General features: G+C 38.8%; 1 protein-coding gene across 2 annotated transcripts in view; it reads left to right on the top strand.

Moving 5' to 3' along the window:
• The window catches only part of LOC134880312 (cGMP-dependent 3',5'-cyclic phosphodiesterase), a 139,970-nt gene that overhangs the window by 38,296 nt on the left and 80,572 nt on the right, over positions 1-21,102 (top strand). The window contains exons 1-2 of one of the 2 annotated variants that reach the window (XM_063907199.1): positions 7,525-7,682; positions 7,939-8,029. In XM_063907199.1, coding sequence (XP_063763269.1) covers positions 7,648-7,682; positions 7,939-8,029 — 126 coding nt within the window. In that variant the 5' untranslated portion in view covers positions 7,525-7,647. Of the gene's footprint in view, positions 1-7,524; positions 7,683-7,938; positions 8,030-21,102 lie in introns of those variants that run through there. The other variant, XM_063907198.1, reaches the window with a different exon arrangement.

Below are 21,102 nucleotides of genomic sequence, written 5' to 3'. Positions count from 1 at the left end.
CATTTAGTAATATAATTGGCAATGGGTCTGACTTCATCCATCAGGGAGCATTAGAGGTTCTTTCCTGGTAAATTAAAGTGATAGCTTAAAGAATTGCACAAGTGATACTAGTGCAGAACGGGGTCTATCACAACCTGGCAACATAAAAGGTGTTGTTCTATTTAGAATTAGATGGCATTTATTTGTAAAGTCATTTGTCTTGATACATCTTCTAACAAAACCATTGCCTTATTAGATAGTGGTTCCTCATTCGCAAACCACACAAATATCGAGACAAACAGTCTGCATTGTTAACCGACCTTGAGAGGACTAGATTTGTAACAGTAGTGAGGAAGACCTTGGAGCAAAAACAAACATTTGCCAGCTGTTCTTACTGACAACAGCAGCTGTTTGTTTCTCTCTGTCAAGTTGTTGCACAGTTTGAATGCAGAAACCAAAACCCAACTTTTTTTCTAGATTCTTCTAGACAAAGTAAAACCATCTGTCCCCAACCAACATGTTCAATTATCAATTATATAATGTTGTCTATCTAGCATGAAGAAATGTTTACACATACAGTAGTATCATTCTCAGGATCATTACATATTTTTGGTGCAAATATGTGGTACAAACGTATCATGAACCAATGAGAAAGACTGAATAATGTTCTGCTTTAGCTAAAAAACTGAGGTCATCAGTTGATACCAAGGTCTCACTAAGGATAGATCATGAAGAGAGGACAGATTTCCCAGTTAGTTTAAAAAATATCGTGCTGTTGTTGTGATTGTGGTTATTCCCTTCGGAGTCTCTCTGCAGTAGCAGTGAGTGACACTGACCCTCACATGGATCAAAAGAACACTCATGAAGTCTGCTCTGTCCAGTGTCACTCCAGTTGTTACACAGCGGTCACTCAAGTCATGCAAGTCTGTTCAAAAAACAAAATAATCAGCGCATGTGTTCGTTCGTCAGGCCCTCTCTTCCTAGGTCTCCTCATCAGATAAACAAATGTCCCCAAGCTCTCCTTCAGTGTCATCATCAATTCTCCACATGCTCATTAAAGTGACAACATTTCAACATTGCAGATCCACTAATTCATGCTGAACCCTCCATTTAAGTGTTTAAGCATTTATCTACAAAGCAAACCCATTTTTAATTCAACTCATCAGGAACTTAAAAAGCTACCGTAAATTGGCCCCGGATTTCGGGAGAGATAACATGCTGAATAGCTTTCGATTTCAGCAGTGAACCGTCAATCAGGTCAGAAACAAACCTAGAAATTATATAATTAACCAGATGTTTCCATCCACCTGCCAAATATGACACAAATGCAGAGAAATTCATTTTGATTGACTGGCAAATTGCCGCTTTACACACACACATGCACACACACAGTTATTAACAGATATAGAGGCAGAGTAGTACTATTGTTTTGCTCAACAGGTGGGATTTCTAACCAGCAGTAGATTATACGGTGATTTCGGTGCAGCTTGGGCTTCTTCCCTCTTTTTCATTTTTCTCATCCTCTCATCCGCCTCTACTCTCTTCTCAACGCTGATGAGATGAACTATAGTTAGGAGTCAGTTTGTGTTGGTATGGAAACTGGCTTATAAACGGTTCAGGTTGCCAACGTCCAAACTCACATAGCAACCACCAACCAGCCTCTCAAAATGTTGACGCAAATCAGAATGTGATGAATAGAAATCAAAAAGCTTTATTATTTTTGTTGGTACATTGTACATCTTGTGTGCAGTGGAGAACCAAAAGGCCATGGCTTTTTAAATAAAGGTTTGGTTACTTTGAATTAAATGACGCCCCTACAGTAGCTTGAAATGAACTGCTATGTCAAATAAGCACATTCAGCTTAAGGCAATTGGTTACAAGAAAAAATTAAACTTTTCAGATCATTTTATCAACTGATGAATTGTGAAACTAAAAGTAAATGACTGCCATTTATAAAAGCCTTCAAATGGTCCTTGCACATTGATTTTCCAGAGTGGGGTCGGGGATGCAGTGTCCGCTAAAGTATTTTTCATCATAAAAACAAATGTTTGAAGCAGCATTTTAGTTCATTTGACATAGATGTAGTCCATACACGCTGAAAATGCAGTTTGACTTCATGGTGAGATTTTAAATGGATTGTTTTTTAGGGGGTCTTTTACCTTGCCTGCTTCGGAACTCTGGCTGTATTTTTGTATATGCCGTTGGCAGTGTTATTGACGCTTGCTGCGTGCAGATTCATTGTTTCAAAGGGCTGCTCCTTACAGAGTCGAGTCGGGTTAACAAATGTGTTGCACTGTTGGAATAGGTTATCAATACAAACAGAGCAGCTTGCTGTTAAGAGTGTGATTGCGTATGTCTGCCCGACTTTCCAAAGTAGGGTGTGCCATTGTCGCTTTCCTGCTGTTGTTTTACTGGTGGTGTTGTTTAAGGAAATTAATTATGAGTAACAATAAGGATAAGCTATATCCACACACAGAGACACACTTAGACACAAACTTTTCTCTCAGCTGTCGGCCATACATCATATTGGACAACACTTTTATCCTTGGTATTTCTGAGAGAGCAAAGTTTCTTCAGCATTGGCGGCCGCAGAGGGATCACACCAGTAACATTGTTCTTGTTCTCTGCTGCGTGCCTACATATAAACTCACTGCACATTTATTGTCTGTATATAATATCTGTGTGAAATAAGAACACGTGTACTAGTACAGGATAAATGCAGAAATCAATAGATGTATACACATAATGTCTGAAAACACCAATTTTGAAACAGACTGTAAGTTTTCTTTATAGTGTTTGAGACAAGAAAAGAAAACGAGTATTAAAGGTCTCCTATTATGCTCTTTTATGGCATATAATATAGGGCTCAAATATATATTTTAAAAAATGTCTCTGACGTGTTTTGTTCGAAACACCAAAGCATGTCCGCTATCCCTCTGTTTCAGCCCCGTTTTTTAAAGTGCTGATTCTGTTACTGTAGCTTTAAATTTGAGCTGAGCTGAAGTTGGCAACGTCTCTTTAGAGCACATGCAGCTCTCTGTCTGAAGAGAGGAGTTTCTAACGGAGAAACTCAGCTAAACGCTGCCGTGATTAAACGCCATATTATGTTCCAAACCACATCAAGCATTATTTCTGAAACACTTCTCAGTGTTTACCACTAGAACCGTGACATTATATGTATTATATTATATATACAACAACTCAAGTCCCTCCTGCAGACAGAGACACAGAGGTAATGCGGAGGGGATTCAGCTCGCTGTATACTGGGACTATAGGTTGAGACGTGTCACGTGGGTGGGACGTTGCCAGGAGTTCAATGTAAAGTCAACCCACATTTCCGATATGACGTCATATCGGCAGCAAATCTAGAACAGCTCGTTTGTAACCCCGTTTTTAGAGATGTGGGTAAGGAGGAAAAGAGAGAGGGTTGTATTTTCTGACACTTTGTGAGCCTCCTTACACACCGGGGACACATATGTATGTATAAGACAGCAAAGAGTGCATTTTGCATAATAGGGGACCTTTAAGGGAAATGCACAATACATTCATGGTTTAATTTTCGATGCTTTTCATTGTCAATAGATCTGTTGAAATTAACAGTCTACTAATTCAATTAATAAGTTGACAGGTTCTTGTATTATAAGACAACTAAGACAAGCTGCTCATGTTATCATTGTAACAGCTGGAACTTTGACATTTTATCTTGATAAATGATTAATCAATTACCTGAATAGTTGATGATACATGTTAAGCCAATTGATTCATTGATTGGCTGTGTCAGCACTGTGTAAAGGTAGCTTGGATAAAGACATCAATAACACACACTGGTTCAGATGAATGTGCCATTTTAGTTGGATGAATCAAGATCCACTGCAAGACCAAATGTCCAGGAAAGCACACTATACTCATCCCTGATCCTACCTCACAATCTACACTTGTATTCACAATGCACACAGCTATTTACTGCCTCTCATTTTATTCCTCAATCCCAAATGCACATTTCTCGGCAAGCTGAGCAAATCATTGGAGCGGCCACCTCAAGATGGGGAGCCACTATTGTTCCAGAGGAGAGGATGTCAATGCATTTGCAGATCCCTTTCAAGCTGGGATGGTTTGAAATAGGCTCTCAATATATTCATGTCATGGAGGATTGCTTTTAGAGAATGCTGAATAGCTGGATTTTAGCAGAGGAAAATAAATAATATAATGTGAATCAGTAGAGCGGCACCACAATGGTCCTTAGAATCAGGCATTAATCAGTAGGGTACTGAACACTGAATTGCTTAAATAATAATAAGTGTCAAGAAAATACTTGCCATTAAATACCACATTTTAATAAAAAAAGTATACAAAGTACATTTCCTTAGTGTTAGAAAGCCAATAAGCATGCAGCTTTTAAGGTTTTACAGAGGCATGCAGGAAAAACAACACGAGACTGGGCTCACATATGTGTGTATTAGCTTAGAAATAAAAATAAAGATGTTTGGTATTAAAGTATTTAGGAATAATTCCCAGCAGTATTGATCCATATCACATGTGTACAATGAACAAATTATTGTACCTGCATTACAAACTGCCCTTCAAAATAATCATGATTAACAGCGCAGTTATCAAAAAGCTTATGTAATTCAAAACATACTCCTTTTTTCTTTCCTTTCTCAAGTCAGATGTTTTCAATATGTCTGTCCTATTCACCCACTCAGAAAGATCGGCAGAAGGAAAACTGGTTGTGTGGGGGATGAGAGAGCTCTTGTTCAATAGACAAGTAGGTGTGTGTGTGTGTGTGTGGTGTGTGTATTTGTGCATCAGGATGCTGTTAATATAGCTCCACCATTATGTAGATTAGCCCTATTCTCCTGAGTGCAGCTTCGCCATTCAGACCTTTCAATCAACCCGCTGCTTTATGGGAGTCAGGACACACACACACACACACACACAAAGAGATTTACGGACGTATGCACTTTCAATCAGAGTCTTTTATAGGCTTCATATACAACAACATCATATATGTTGACACAAGCACAGACACACATGTTTGTATGCTCACATGTACACACAAAAACACACACTGGAGACCAAGGTGACTGGCTGTATGCTCATCAGACTACAGGTCCATAGCTTCCTAATTATGCGCCTCTGCACTGTAGTTATTCACGGTGTCTTGCTGTGTGTGAAACAGCAGCAGAGTGATCACACTGTGGGTCTGCGTGTTGATTGCATTTTAGCAGCAACAACAGTCCCCGTTTTAATCACAATCTCTGGATCAATACTCTTGTCAGCTGAATTACGCAGCAGTGATGCTCTAAAGTGTATGTGTGTGTGTGTGTGTGTGTGTGTGTGTGTGTGTGTGTGTGTGTGTCTGCGTGTGCTTGCATGTGTTTGTGTGTGTTTTTAAAAGGTAATCTAGATCAGAGTCCACATCAGATGAAGAGAGACAGTCTTTGAGGAGATTTTGCTTTGAACTAATCTATTTTCTGGCTGCTTCTGTGTTTTCCATTACGACATGTGAGGGCCTGCTCTCCTACCTGTGTATGCGTGCGTGCGTGCGTGTTTTGTGCAAGCTCTACAAAATTGATACAAGTATGAGATTGTGTGCAGTGCAGATGATCTGTCTGTATCTGTCTGCTTTTGCCCAACACTGGTCACAACAGTCTGAGTTTTCGCTGTACTAGAATAACCTTCCTCCATGTTTACAAAATAGGCAGCCTCAGGGTTTCCTGGGACATTGCTGCATTTAACGGCCGAGCACACACACCTCAACGTGAGTCCATCAAGCAGGGATCAACTTCTGACAAGCTGCCCCTGTGAGCTCTGCACCCCTCTCTCTTTAACAATGATCATATCAACAGAACCTACCTGTTGGTTTCAATAAACAATATTAATATAAGCTTTAATCAGCCATTGGAGCATGCATACAGGATGCAGAATATACACCAGTGTATGCAGCATTGCACATGGTTGAAACATAGTTGAAACATGTTCAATAATGCTTTAGAATGACATTGATCAAATCTGATTTTGTATGAGTTGTTAAAGCTCTGACGGATTATACAGCAGGCAATGTTAGTCTCCAGTAAACGCGTAACAACAGTACTTAGCTTTGATTGTTTTCTCTAACAATTACCAGTTTCCTTTCCCGTTCTAGTTAATTTTCCATCTATAGTCTTACTTCATTTTGAAGTATCTTATTTTTTCAGCTGTTTTTTGTGCGGACATTTTTTTATTCAGTCAGTACGTTTGCGTGATCTTCATAAAAAAACCACTACATTTTTAACAGAATTGTATTATAACATCAGGCTCACTTAAATTCTAATCATGCCCCGCAATGCATTTAAATACTGTCCAAGTGAATAACATTTAACATCTCTTGACCAAATTATCACGAGCATAGTGTCACAGCAGCTCAACAGATGCATTTCTTTCACGTGATATGACATGACATTGTGTGTGTACAGGAAATGCATTTAGCTGCTTGCTAGCTTTATTAATAAATGGCTCAGAGGTTTGTCAGATTGATGGACTACATTAAACGGTCCTATTCAACCTGCTGTTCAGCTTCATGCTAAGTGTCCTGTCTCTACCAATGTCACCTCGGAGCTGTCAGCAGCAATGAGACGCGTCCTGACTCAGATGGACGTGTTGTGATGAATCTGTACTCTGATTAAGTGTATAAGGGTGTGATGGGGGGAATACGTCTTTTCAATATTCGATGCAAAATAATATACACTACTTGTGACTATTATTGCTATTAGGCTGGATGTAGGGCCACATGTATTTATCATTTATATTTTGTACTTTACAGGAAGTGAATCTACCAATAAAGATTAGGTCATACGATTTAAAGTCTCAAAAAGGCTTTAAAAAACAACTACTGGGGAGATAAAGTTCATTTCTAACTTGTAATCACTTCCCTTATACACATTTTTAAAAACATTTATTCAATTTGTGTTTGCTTTGAGGTGATGAAATGTGCTGGAGTTGTCAAACAAAGAATTCCGAAAAATGTAAATGGGAAAACATGTTTGCAGTTGGTGTGACCTGAAAAGACTAGTACCAAAAATGTGAATGTTAAAAAATATTAAAATTGACCATGAATGAATGAATTATGATTACTATAAGAGCACACAATTACAATAATAATACAGAAGAAACCGTAACAATGTACACACCCTCATGTGAAATAACATCTCTATTGAGAAAAAATAGTAATACAATGTGCCTTTCTCAGTCCAAAATGCACTGACTGTTATATAAAAGGAGAACTAGGATACCGGATGTAAGAAGGACACAATTTAGCTGAAAAAATAAATAAAGAGTGTCATAATGGTTAGTGCATAGAAAATATCATAGAACAAAACTTCCCACTGTATCCCTTTGTCACACACACTGACAGGATGAAAGTGAAACGAGGGGAGGGTGAAGCAGTGAGACCCAGAGGAGGAGCAAAGGGAGAGAGAGAAAGAGATAGAGAGAGAGAGAGTGAGGGAGGTGGGAGGAGAGAGGAGGAGGGACTGTGTTCACTCTATGCGCTTCAGCTCTTGGTGTTCGCGCCCCAGTGTGTGTCTCAGCCTGCCGGGCGCGAGTGTCAGCATCGTTGCATCGCTGTGTGTGTGTGTGAATGTGTGTGTGACTCCAGCGCTCTTTCTGCGTACGAAAGGTGGAGATGACATGACTGCGCTCGAGAGGAAGAAAGGAAAGGACCTGTAAGGACTCCACACACTCACACACATATAAACACACTTGCCTTTTTACCCTTACATTCCCTCACACACACCTTTTTGAATTCCTGAACTCCTCACGTCGAGGAAAAGATATGTTGTGTTGGAAGAGCGTGTGTGTTTGAAACTACTCTGTTTCCAGCAGCTTATCACTCAAACTGTAACGGTTGTCTCCATGTGTGCAAGGTGCTCAACACAACTACACACAGAGGGTCCTGACTTTTATTTTTGATGCCTGCAGACGCGGTCAGCAAGTGTTTCTGCGTCCTGAAGAAAGTTCAGCTCCAGCCCTGACTACCAGACAGTCCACCGCGTTGTCCGAACAACTCCAGGTAGGATCCACTCTTTTCCTTTTCTCTTGTCTATGATTAAAAAAAAAACAGGATGCTATATGCTTCATGCCCTCTTTCTAAAGCCTGTAACGTAAGGTATGCTGTTATATAGTAACCCACACACACCTGTCCTTCACAGTGTATTTCCTTATTCTGTCAGCGTTCTTGTTTTGGGAAACTTTTGTCTTACAGAGGTAAGTTTGAGCTCCTGTTGCTGTGTTGCTGCAGCTCTCTTTTTCACTGTTGATTCAGTATGAGACATAAATGGTGTGTGTGTGTGTGTGTGTGTGTGTGTGTGTGTGTGTGTGTGTGTGTGTGTGTGTGTGTGTGTGTGTGTGTGTGTGTGTGTGTGTGTGTGTGTGTGTGTGTGTGTGTGTGTGTGTGTGTGTGTGTGTGTGTGTGTTGTTGTTGCCTGGGTGAGTATGTATGTTGCTTTTGCAATCCCTGCCACAGTTTCTTTGTATTTTTTCTCTACATCTAGTTGAGTTCTGTTTTGCTCTTCTTTTACGATTTGTGACAACCATATACCTGCAATTAAAACAAAAATATGCTGCTTTCTGGTGACCTCACATGTGCCATCAAGCAGCATTAGTAAGAGTGTGCGTGTGTATTTGTTTCTACATAGTGTTTGCACAAGCGTGTGTTGACGCGTGTGTGCATTTGTGTTTTTTATTGCAGAGGAAATTAATGTTGTTGGCAGCAATGTAGACAAAAAACGTTTGATTGGCTGCCAGTGTCGACATGTTCTGCTCAGATCCAATTACCTAGACGGATACACATACACAGAAACATGGGCAAATGTGCACACACAATGATGACACACAACCCCAGCATGCACAAATTACTTTTTAATTGATGTCAGTGTGTTGCAGGGCAAAGATCAATTATATACATATAAACAATTGTACTTATTCAACCGTAATTCATACTGACTAGTGTGTGTGTACATATTTCTTTGTGTATCTGGTGTTACAGTGCTAAAGCACTTCTGAGTCAGCCCGGTACATACGCATTTCCGCAGTCAGTTGATGTTACTGAATGTCTTGTCCAACAGCATTCCTCTCTTAAAGCCTGTGTGTGTTTGAAAATGGTTTGTTGCAGAAACGTCACCAATACTGTAATATTTTTTGAATGTGCAGTGTGTGCAGTGCCACCTGCAGGAGCTGCTTTAAAGAATTACATTTGTCTTGTTTCAAATGTGTTTTTTAATGAATTTCATTGCTCAGGAAGGTCTTACAGTTTTATCTCATGGGTTGCACAAAAAGGTTTTTGGTGACGTCATGAGTCTTCTCCTGGAATGTGATGGATTATGACAAAGAGCGCATCTGAGTGTCCACAAATATGTGTTGGTACAGAATGTGGAAGTGTGTGTGTGTGTGTGTGTGTGTGTGTGTGTGTGTGTGTGTGTGTGTGTGTGTGTGTGTGTGTGTGTGTGTGTGTGTGTGTGTGTGTGTGTGTGTGTGTGTGTGTGTGTGTGTGTGTGTGTGTGTGTGTGTGTGTGTGTGTGTGTGTGTGTGTGTCTGTGTGTGTGTCTGTGTGTTCACTGGTCCGTGTGAGCCAATGAGGCAGTAAAAGCAGCAGGTTAATCTCTTCTCAGTCTGAAACTGACCAGATGTGAGGATTAAATCGACAGTGCGTTGGGGCTGGTGCTTATGTGTTTGTGAGAGAGAGCCTGCCTAGTTTCACTTTAACTCAACCAAATGTGTGTATCTGCCTTATGTATATAAAGCTGTCCTTTGCTGGGTGTCAATGCAAAGTGTATTTTTAGCTTTATATTCCCACATGCTGTTTAACTGAACCTAAAATGATGCGATATCTGTGCAGTTTATGTGAGGCTCAACAAGTGTGTGCCTCTTTTTAATTAAAAATCTGAAGCCATACTTTGAAACAGGTGTGTTTATTCCTCCCACCCCTTCAGCTCCCTGACAATTATCTGCGTCTGTCATCCTCAACCCCTCGTTATTAAGCTGCACAGATGTCTCATTTAGGAATCTTCTGGGCTGAATACTGATACGGAAAAAATATTTTGAATGTAACAAACACACATTTATACTTCAATATTAATGTTTGGGGTGTGTTTCCAAGAATTCCATTAAGTAGTGCCCCAGATATATTCGCCTTAATGTCATGAAAGTGTTTCTGTTGGATAGGATCAGCAACCTACGAAAGTCTGCACATGATTTCTAGTTTTTGGGACAAAATGATGGAGTTGTAATTCAGATCTGACCACAAAGATATGATGATATAATGGTGCCAGGCCATTGCTTCACTTGTTAGTCTGCACACAATCATACCACTAAAAGCAAGTCATTGCATTTCTTGCTCTCAATGTGCACAGACTGTGCATGTTTAACTTCTTATCCTTTCATGTAATCTCATATAGAGTATATGCGCAGTGTTCGTAGACCTGGTCTTCCACTTTCCTTCTTTTTGAAATAATTTTAAACCACGTCCTGAATAAGACATTTATATCTTATATGTAATGAGGTTATTTTGGCAAATATTATTGTAAAACGACCATAACAGGAAGAGATAAATCCATCAACAACTTCATCTACTAGTGCCATAAAACCAGGAGAGCTCCTATACATTTTAAAAAAAATATATCAGGAAATGCATTCCCCCCCCCCCCCCCCCCCCCAACACCTGACTTGGTTTTATCCTTATGTGAAATCTTTATATCTTATTGTCTACTCTGCTTTCATCCTCATGAGCACCAGCAGTGAGATTTTTTCAGCAGTTGGCAGAAAAGACAATATATTCAGCAAATTCAAGTCAAGCACATGCAGCAGTGCAGCCAATTGTTGGTGAGCACTCAATGCTTAAGATTGAAACAAATTATCTCCACTGGCAGTGCAGGACTAGTGACTTATGTAGGATATACAATGTGTGAAGTGGTAGATGAGCCACTAAAGTGAAAATGGCTTGTGAATAATTTCACAGCCCCCCCATTACCATTGTGTTACATGACCCTCAAATGGAGCAGAAGCAGTGGCTGATACAGACACTGAAGTAGCAGCATGTAGAACAGCCTGTGCTTTTCATATACGTAGGTGACAGCACAGCATGTCCCATCATCAGGCATCCGTTCTGACAGACTAGGGGTTCAACCAGAAGCTCATTACCACTTCACATTAGTGCTGAAGTGAGCGATAAAACGTAATACAATAGCACACATGTAATTAAACCTTAGAGACCTGCCAAATTTGATAGACATAAAACATTTTAAATTCAGCCGTCCATTTCTCCTTCTTCTTTAAAATGGCCTTATTAGACTCAAGATTATTAGCTTGAAATACTTTAATTATATGATATGTTACGATGAACTGGGTTTTGCCCTATGAACAGATACTTAACAAAGTAAGGAACCTACTGAGGGCTCGTCCGCTAACTGCTGCTGCCTATTATTCCAGGTCAACTGGGGAAGGTTGAGGAATTTTATTTACAAATGTAATAAATGTTAACTTCTTCTTTTATTTTCATTGTCTAAATATCTTAAACTGAGATTAAATTCTACATCTCCTGTAACTTTTTCCCTAATCCCTTCTAAACTGAGGCAGCATTTTTTAGAAGAACTAGGTGAGCGCTATCTAAAATCTTGATTGACTTTTATGGCGTAGAAATCACAGAATACTTAAAAACGATTTTAAAAGTGTGTTGATTTTTTAGAAGAAGTAAGTGGAATTGTAACTAATCCTATCATTCATACGCAGATGACACAGCTCTATATCTCTCTTTCGCCCAAAGAACTGGTAAATTGCATCACCGACACGATTATTGGATGAAATGTACACAGTATATGTTGTGCCCTAAAAGGCAATGACAGGCAGGCTCACAGAAGAGAGCAGCCAGAGTTTCTACAGGCATGAGAAAGCATCATCACATTACTCCACTACTTAAATGGCATTATTGTCTCTCTATCAACGTGCGTGAGTGAGCCTTGTGAGTCTTTTTTTTTTTGATTGATTATATAAATAAATATTGCATGTTGTTGTTTTCCCCTTTATCCTTATACCTCTGTGTTGCATGTGGTTGATTTTTGAAATCAACCTGACTTTTTTTTATACCTCTTTCTTCCTTGTCATTTTTCTTTGAAATGCTAAGCACATTGAGATTTTCTGTATGTATTTATGTGATCTATAAATAAAGTAGCCTTGCCTTCCCTGCCATGTAGCTCCAGGTAATAACTCGGTCATACTTGAAACCAAAAATCTATTAATGCAAGGATATAAGTACAAAGATTTTAAACAGAAGGAAAATATACAGGACTCTGGTGAGCATATATAACAATGCTGTGACAGTGAATAAACTAACTAAAACTATGTTGCTTTTGCATGAAAGCAACATCAATACGATGTAACACAATCCCTTATGGAGTGCAATGTACAACACCGTATTACCACATAGTAGTAAAGCACATACTGTCGCGCTCCAAATACAGTCGGTTGTGCAATTTATATCCATCAATGAGCTCCCCTCCTCTCAGTTTTATTGCATTGATCGCTAGTTGGAATTAAACTACTGGGAGATGGATCCGTAACGTTCTGCTATTCCCAACACTGCTCTTAAGTAGTTACGTCAGGAGACTTGATAACAGGTAAGGTGTGACATGCATGAGTAGAAGCTGCAGCAGTGGAGAATGTGCAGTGAGTGGACAGCTTACATCGATCCAGAGCGCAGCAGCGATGGAGGGGCTTTTGTGAGAAGAAGATTGCAAACGTTGTTCGTAATTCTGTATTTGATCTGGAAAAGTACAGTACTGTGTCCAAAGAAACTCAGTGCAGTATGGGGCTTATATGCAGTATTAACGTGTATAGGCCGTCATTTCAAGTGAAAAACATGTATTTTGTTTCTTTATTTGTTCTTTAAATTTAAAAGTATTATTACATTTATTGCAATCTTTGGACCCATGGGCTTTCAGTCAACAATAAAGAGGCAAAACACTTTTTCTTATTATGGCCAAGACTTCCTTTTCCGTGTGCTAGTGAACTGTTTTCAGTCTTGAAACACGAGAATTGTGTCGGTATATTGAGTCTGTTTGCGATTAACATAACTATCAAACAAGAGCAACAAGAGTTTTGATTGAAGTCTGGAGGAGAGGGGAAACATTTGCTTGAAACCTTTCTTGAAAAAAATGCTCATTCTTTGCATCAGCTCCAAACTTAATAGTACATGGGGCGACAATACAATTCTCTTGTTACAGGGCTCAGTGTGGCTGAATTATGCCAATACAGACACTTGGAGAGAGAGTGTTTTACTTTTCTGGGGCACAGCGGGTTGGGATTATGGGCTATAGGGTTCAAAGTGATACAAAGACACTGGCACCAGCAGAGACCACTGGGCTTTTTCTGAACAAGATTCTGAATCACAATGTGATAAATGGCCTGGGACACAAGGGCACCTTCACAACAACCCTCTGAGAGCGCTGAATACATATGCGTGTATGTGCATGTCAGGTTTTGTGTTTTTTCTATGATGAATGGACTGCGTTATTGAGGGCTGCTGAATTTTATCTCAAGTGGATCCCTGCAGAGTTTTGAGCAAGCGTTTTCTCTCTTGCCTTAGGTTTGTGTATTCGCACGTATACATTCCACTCGCACCTATCACCTACAATGCACCTATCTGCAGGTAAATATAGTACGTGACGCTCACCCTGAGTGGCTTGCTGAATATTATCCCACTTATTATACGTCTACTTGAAGGCATGTAAATGCATGTCAATGATCTTCAAAGGCTAGAATCCCAACGTTTCCTCCAGAGGGAGATTCTCTCACATACAAATGATCATAATAGGACCCATATAAATAAGTAAAAATGTAACACACTATATTCATTTGGAAATGTTTGTATTTCTTCCTAGGAAAAAAAATAATGTATTTGCAACTGGGGCGATAGCAATGTGAGTCAAACTGCCGGCAGCACTGATGGAGGTTTTGTTAACATTTTGTTTGCCATCAGCAAGCCTTTAAACTCTTCTCTTCGCAGAGCACTTTGTTTGTTTTAGTGTTTACTATTGTTTGAAGGTTTGAAGATCTCCAAAATGATAAAAATCAACTTTCAAAAAGGCCTCCATATTGTTATCTGAGAGAGCAACGTAAACTAATGGGATTTTTACCGACCACAGCTAACGTTAAACTGCACCTACTTCTCGTTGCTGATTGATATGACTGCCCTTGATCAGATTGTCCTTAGCAATGATCTTCTATACCTTAGCAATGGTCGAATATACAGAAATAGAAACCTCTGAATGTTGAGTATTCAAATAGGCAGTGAAATAAGGTTATATATTTGCTGTTGTGCAAACCCCCTGCTGACTTGCTTAACTCCCAGTATGGATGAGTAGTCACTTGAGCCCTCTCCATTCATTAAGACAGCTATAGAATAATCATGATACTGTCCCTGTCTTTTTGATTAATTAATATAATTCAAAACAGGCACAGTACACACTGGGAGGAAGCACACAGTGTTGCAGCGAGTTGTTTCCTTTAATCAGGGTCTTGCATTATGTATGGTTTTGAAAGGTGTCATTTTTCTTTTCTTTTGTATAAATTATTTTACACATTGCCGACAACATCCATCTAGAAAGCCTGTAATCTATACTTCTACTCAATGGCTTCATGATTTGATTTGCAACAAGCTACACTCTTACTCACGTTGTTGAAACATATATTTAACATCATTTGACAATGCGGATATACTATATGTTTAAAAGTAATTCCGTAGGATTTTTAAGGGAAATTTGGTAACATTTTCAGCACTAAACTTTTTTCAGTACTAAACTTCTTGTTCTTCAACTTATAAATGAACAGGATGTTTTAGAAGTCTGTAGTTGAAGGAGAAAGGATCTTCTCTTCTATTGTACAGCCTACTTTAAAGTAAGGCTATCTCCATGAGAGAGAAGTAAAATTGTCAGGTGGCTTTGTCAGGCTAGAGGGCAAATTCACCGCCTGGAGCTAAACAGAAGGAAAAAAAACTACTGATGAATCATCATTCACCTCATGTAGGATGAAAGACCACAGAGGAGTTCTTCTTAGTAAAACTATTTCACAGATGGAGAACAGCTGTGGTCAGCTCTGAAAATGTGGCTATATAGTATCTACATAGAAAGCAAATGCATACAGACAAAAGTGTTATCAGTCCCTTGTTTGCCCATTCACTATTCCCTATATGAGAGACACTCAAATTGGGCTGATCTTCTCCGTAAAATGTATTTTCCCCCGATTTTTGAACCTCACACTAGTTCCGCTATTTGCTGCAAAGTTACTGATCCTCATGGTGTTTATTTAAATTATAAAAAAGGAACAAGGCTGATAATAGGCCCGGTCCTCAGATAAGGAGTGGCCAATTGAGATGGCATAGTTTACTGAGCTTCATTGTTTGTAAAATGCTTGTTATAAATAGATTTTGGTCACCTACTTTAAGTACAATTTCGAAGTTATTGTAGTGAACTAAGTAGCCATTAGGGACTGTTTTAACCAACAGGGCTATAGTAAAAACTGTACATCTTTCCTTTTCAGTTTTCTTGCCCATTCTTCCCTCTGCCCAAACAAACAACTTGTTACTCCTGTTTTTTAAGCCAGTGTATAAATTCTATCTAAAACTTAAGGTGGGTGTCCCGCCCACGCTCCTTAAAAAAAAAAAAAGGGAGATGCTCTTCATCTGGCTCTGCTGCAGTAACTCACCATAAGTGAGGCCAAGTTAGATAAGGATTGCGAGTGCAGAGGCAGGAGAGAGAGGCAGCATGAGTAATAGTCAACTGCGAAAAAAGCAACATAAGGGAGGATAGATGGATGGATAGATAGATAGATAGATAGATAGATAGATAGATAGATAGATAGATTAGTCAAACATTGGGAAGACAGTATACACAAAGCAGCAAAAAGGGTGAATACACTCCTAAGTACCCAAGGTTAAAAAGATGCACTTTTCTATTCACTCTTCGTTACCCTCTTAAATAACTCGGCGTTTTTTGGGGGTTGTTTTCAGTTTCAGCGCTATTCTTTTTTCCATCCCATTCAATTTGCAGTCCTTCCATTGTGGTAATAGAGCATTACTGAATGGAGACTAACAATAGAGGGGAGAATAAAAGGCAGAGTAGAAAGAAAAGAGCCGGGAAAATGTGATTTCCCCAAGGGATTGAACTAAAAAAGACACTTGGTTTATGTCCGCATGTGCAGGCAACATGTGTGTGATTGTGTGTGTGTGGGTAGCTTTACCTACACAGTATACTCTTGCACTATGCCCCTCTGCACTATTGACCTTTGTGCATCTTTGACATGCTCCGGTTTTCCTATCTGACAGAAACTTCAATAACCAGCCACTCACAAAACAGTGTATGTGTATTGTGACGGTATCTGTGTGTGTGTGTGGGTGTGTGCATGGAAAGTGAATGCATCTTTTGCGCATAGCCATGTTTGTATCACTTTATATTGGTATTTTTAGGGTTGAATGATCTCTTATTGATCCAATTTGCATTAATAATGGAGATCGATCTCCTTCCATTTCCAAACACACGCACTTCCACACACATACACTGCCATGCAAATGCACCAAAACATTGATGCACTCAAACTTTCACTTTAAATTTTCCATAGGCACAGAGGTCAGCATCCCACAGGCTTGTGTACCTTTTACTCTAAAAGCTCAGCAGTGTCAAGAGGGATACATCAAGACATGCGAGTGGCTTTTAGATATCCCTGTGGAGAAACTGACAGTTAACTGAAAGGGAAATATGAGCTTCTCCATCTCTACGGACAGTCGATGTAAAAAATATTTTTATTTGGCAAGGCAAACTGTCCAAACATTGACGTTCAGATACTTTAAAACTGCGTGTAGTGTATTGCTATAAAGTATCTGCACACCCTTGAACCTGTTCTACCCGATACCTTACTTAATGCAAAGCGCTTTAAAAATATTCACATGCTAATAAATGTGTGCATTTAGCTTTTATTCAATGCAATAAAGCCTTTATTATATTATAAAAGTAGTTTTCTGGAGACTTTCTAATAGCTGCGTTTTCTCAATTCGCTGTGTTATCTAATTAAGTCAAAATATAATCCAACTAGTGACCGTCCCATCGTCAGCAACATCAAATCAGGCCATGGGCAGCGAAGGGCAATTAACCCCACCCCCCCACCAACGCATGCACACGCATATACACACATACTCTCAAGGTGGGACCACGCCACCTTCAAATTCAACCTTTATGTCTTTATCTGTTGATGCAGACGCTATAATTTGTTTAATCCGTAATGACATGAATACTTGGTTGAACATTTTGGGAAATTAATTATAATAACATAAGACTGCCAGCTGACTCTGCTCGCATCTGCTGCTCCGACTCAGATTGAATTAACCAGTCAGGCTTTCATGTGTATAGCCTACAAAAAATGTGTTTTCATTGGACTTTGTGTTCCTCTATTGTAGTTGCTGCGCTGTTACTGTTACTGGTTTTGATTTCTGTCATCTTTAGTTTTGGTTTGGGTTTCAAAAATCAATCTTCAATTACCAACCTTCTAGAATTATAAAAATATTGACTCTTTCAACCCTGAACAGTGTTTTTCTGAAAGATTATCTGTCAAAAAACACCAGTGTGCTGCACAATTTTGTTAAATGTCCAATTTAGTGGAAGCAAACCCAGAAAAATAGCTTTAAAAAAGTGAAAAAGAGCCCGAAAACGAACCAACAGTGACCGCTAACAGCAAAGATTATTTATTAAACTCAGAAAAATGGGATTGTTATATTTAGTTTAGCCTCTGTTGACCCACAGCTGGCCCTGACATTGACATTAAAGCATTTGATCTCTCCAAGTTTTTTCATGTCTCGACTGTCTGCTCGTCTATGATGTAACTTGGCAGCTCGTCCACCAAAAAAAAAGTTCACCAGTGGCATCTTCGTATTAAACTGTCATATTTGATTCTCTCTGTCACAGCTTTTTTCATCTTCCTCTCACTGTCTTACTCTCCCACTACATCCATTCTTTCCATTTTCTGTGTTTTCTTTCTACATTTTTTTAACTGAACGCACATCACACAACCATCGTTGACAACACAATGCTGTTTAACTTCTCATAAGAGCCATTTGTCCTTAAAGAAGTCTTGCCATCTCGAGTGTCAGGGGTTTGAATGCACTCCACGTCAAACGTGTGTAAGTGCTGAAACCTTCGACAGGTGTGCAGAGCAGTGTGTCTGATGTGTCCTTCAACACTGCTTCAACACAAAATGTCAGTGATGGTGACGCTAAGGCCATCTCTTCTCTTGATTTTTCTTCTGTGTTTGGCTTCTTGTTTTTATCATCAAAATAAGTAACCCATGTGTTTCCTCTCTATGTACTGTACAGTAATAGGTACAACAAATATTATTGAAATAACAAAAGACACATTTAAAAAGAGCACATTATGTTGACACCATGTAAAATTATCACAGGTGTCGCTGTGGGCGAGACTGAACGGTGTAATACCCACTAAATGTTTTCCAGCCTAAGCTAATCCTGTTCAACCCTAAAGACAAAACAGGAGAAGGATTTTAGTTTTGATTCCACTCTTGCCACCTTGCATCCAAAATGCACCAAAATGCTTCCAGAGGGATGTGGTACAAAATTACAAATAAATGATAGACTTGAATCCAGTTGACCAAGGGACATACTCATTAGATCTTATTTCAAGCCCTGAAACGCATTAAAAAGAAAGACAAAAATGAACTAAAGATATGGACAAAAGTCACTACCACCTTAACTCTCGAAGATCTCTGTTCATTTTCAAAATAGACAAACTCCATAACCAGTTTCACTTCAACTCCTTTTCACCTTCAGTGATGCACATTGATAGCATTTTTTTTTCTAACTTTCCCTTCTGGAAAGTGAGGTACATTTATGCTAATACTATTTTAATCAATTTTACCCCACACAGTAATATCCTCATAGTATGATAGCCAAAAGTGTGTATTTCTTGTAAATGTTTACACTCAAACAGCCTTACTTTCCTAGTTGTGGCATTAGGTTTGTTGTTGATTTTGGAAGAGGCACCATTTATTTAGCATATGCTCAAACACTGCAGGGAGAAGGTCCGATAACCTGTTGCTATCATTTTATCGCGGTTAAACAAACTAAACAAGAGTGGAGATTCAATTCCACCTTGTTGATCTCCACTGAAAAGAGAGATACTGTTCAACATTTGTCCTTTTGACCTGCATGGTCTGAAAGCTGAAAAACATACCAATACACAAAAACTCAGAAAACATTTTTTAGCTTTACAAAACCACTGCTGCCTGGTAGCAAAAAAAAGAAGTTACATTTACTCCAATACAGAGGCAAGTTAAGTCAAGCAAGTAAATTGTCATGTGACAGGTCTGTTTGCTGTTTACATTTTCTTATTGAAGAGTCAGTTATTCATTTGACATGAGGAACGTTCAGCTGCTCCTGTTTGAGTTTTTTCAGTTAGTCTGATAATATGCTGATCATGTTTCTTTCAAAATCCTTTATTTATTTGAGTGAGTGAGTGAGCTCTGGGCATGCATATTAACTCAATGCCGACATGTAAGGATTTAAGTGAGTGAAGTAAATGAATGAAATAAATAAACATAATATGTTTACATTAACTGACAAATGTGTTGATTTCACAAACTCGTCAAAATCTATAGGTTACAGAGCTGTCTGTATAACTGGTGGAATAATGAACACATTACCAGCAGTATTTTTTTTATCAAAGATGCACAGTCTCTGTACACTGCTTGCTCTGAAGCTAAATCGATCAGCATGAAAAATGTATCACTTGATTCACTTTTTCTCTTTTATGTTGGAAATTTACAGCTTGAGTGTTTCGGCTGTGATGGATTCTAAAACCAATAAATCAAGTGGCAAGACGTGCAATGCGTTTTCGACATACATATTTAAAGTGCTGATCAGTAATGTTTTATAAGCCTATTACTCGCGTTGCCTTTTTTAGTGCTTAAGACACCTCATTATCCACTCTTGGTGGCTTCAACAGTAAACCTTCTGCTATTCACACAATTTAACGAGCAATAATAAAGCCATCAATATTGGATGGTGAAGTGGTTTTACTGTTATCCATTTTTTCTGACCTTTATTCCTCCAAATTCATTAAAACTATTATTATTTTTTCGTTTTCCGGCAAGAGAATAAGCCCTCGTTGAATTGTCACTTATTTACACAAGCAAAGTGCGGTGCTGAATACAATACATTGAAGACTTTTGTGTGATAAATTGTCAAAAAGAAGAGTCTTGCCCCACTAAATCCATCTTAAAGAACAATCACAGTATTTGCGGAGCCAGTTGAAGATTGAGTTTAAAGTTCATGTAATGTCTGCTGACTGTGAGGGCAAAAACACTGATAAAGGACAAGATGAAAACTCAATTTGGAGCATGTCAGCAGGTTAAAAAAAATAGTGCACAGCACACAGAGATAAAACAAAAGACCCTTTGAAACCAAACAGTGGTGTATTATCCTCCTCTGCTGACCTTATGAAGCAGCAAATTCAATACTGTGTCATTTCTGCTCGGCACAAGTCTTGTTTTCTGTGTCATTACCTGTGGTTAGTCATCGATTTGTAAATGACCTTGCGTGAAACGTACGTAGGATTTATAAATAATAAAAATGTGTAATAGTTTTCCAACTGTGACACCTACATGTATCAAACTGTCTTGTACATTCAAGTTAAATATCTCATCCTCCTTTTATTTACACGCTTAATTCAAGATGTAATCACGTTTTGAACAACGACTCTTGCTTGCTTATGTTTTATGAAATATTCAATTTAAAGAGTTGTTTGTTTTTGCCTTTATTTACGACAAAAATAAGCTTTTAGAAACTCTCTCCCTCTTTAATTGTTTTTATATTTTCATAAAAAATACTGTCAATAATAATATTTGACCCCAGTTTAAGAAAGCTTTTACAGCATTATCTGTTACCTACATTTGCTGTGGTATTCTTCTGTTATGTGATACGAAATGATCTCCCTGAAGTGTTGCTGCTGCTGCTGTGCCTTCACTTTGATCTGTCTGTATTAGTTTGTGCAGTTTATAGACTTTCGAACACACAAACAATCCTCACACATGATT

Source organism: Eleginops maclovinus, chromosome 18, assembly GCF_036324505.1.
Source record: "Eleginops maclovinus isolate JMC-PN-2008 ecotype Puerto Natales chromosome 18, JC_Emac_rtc_rv5, whole genome shotgun sequence".
Lineage (NCBI taxonomy): Eukaryota > Metazoa > Chordata > Actinopteri > Perciformes > Eleginopidae > Eleginops > Eleginops maclovinus.
This window is presented reverse-complemented; position numbering and strand designations above follow the sequence as displayed.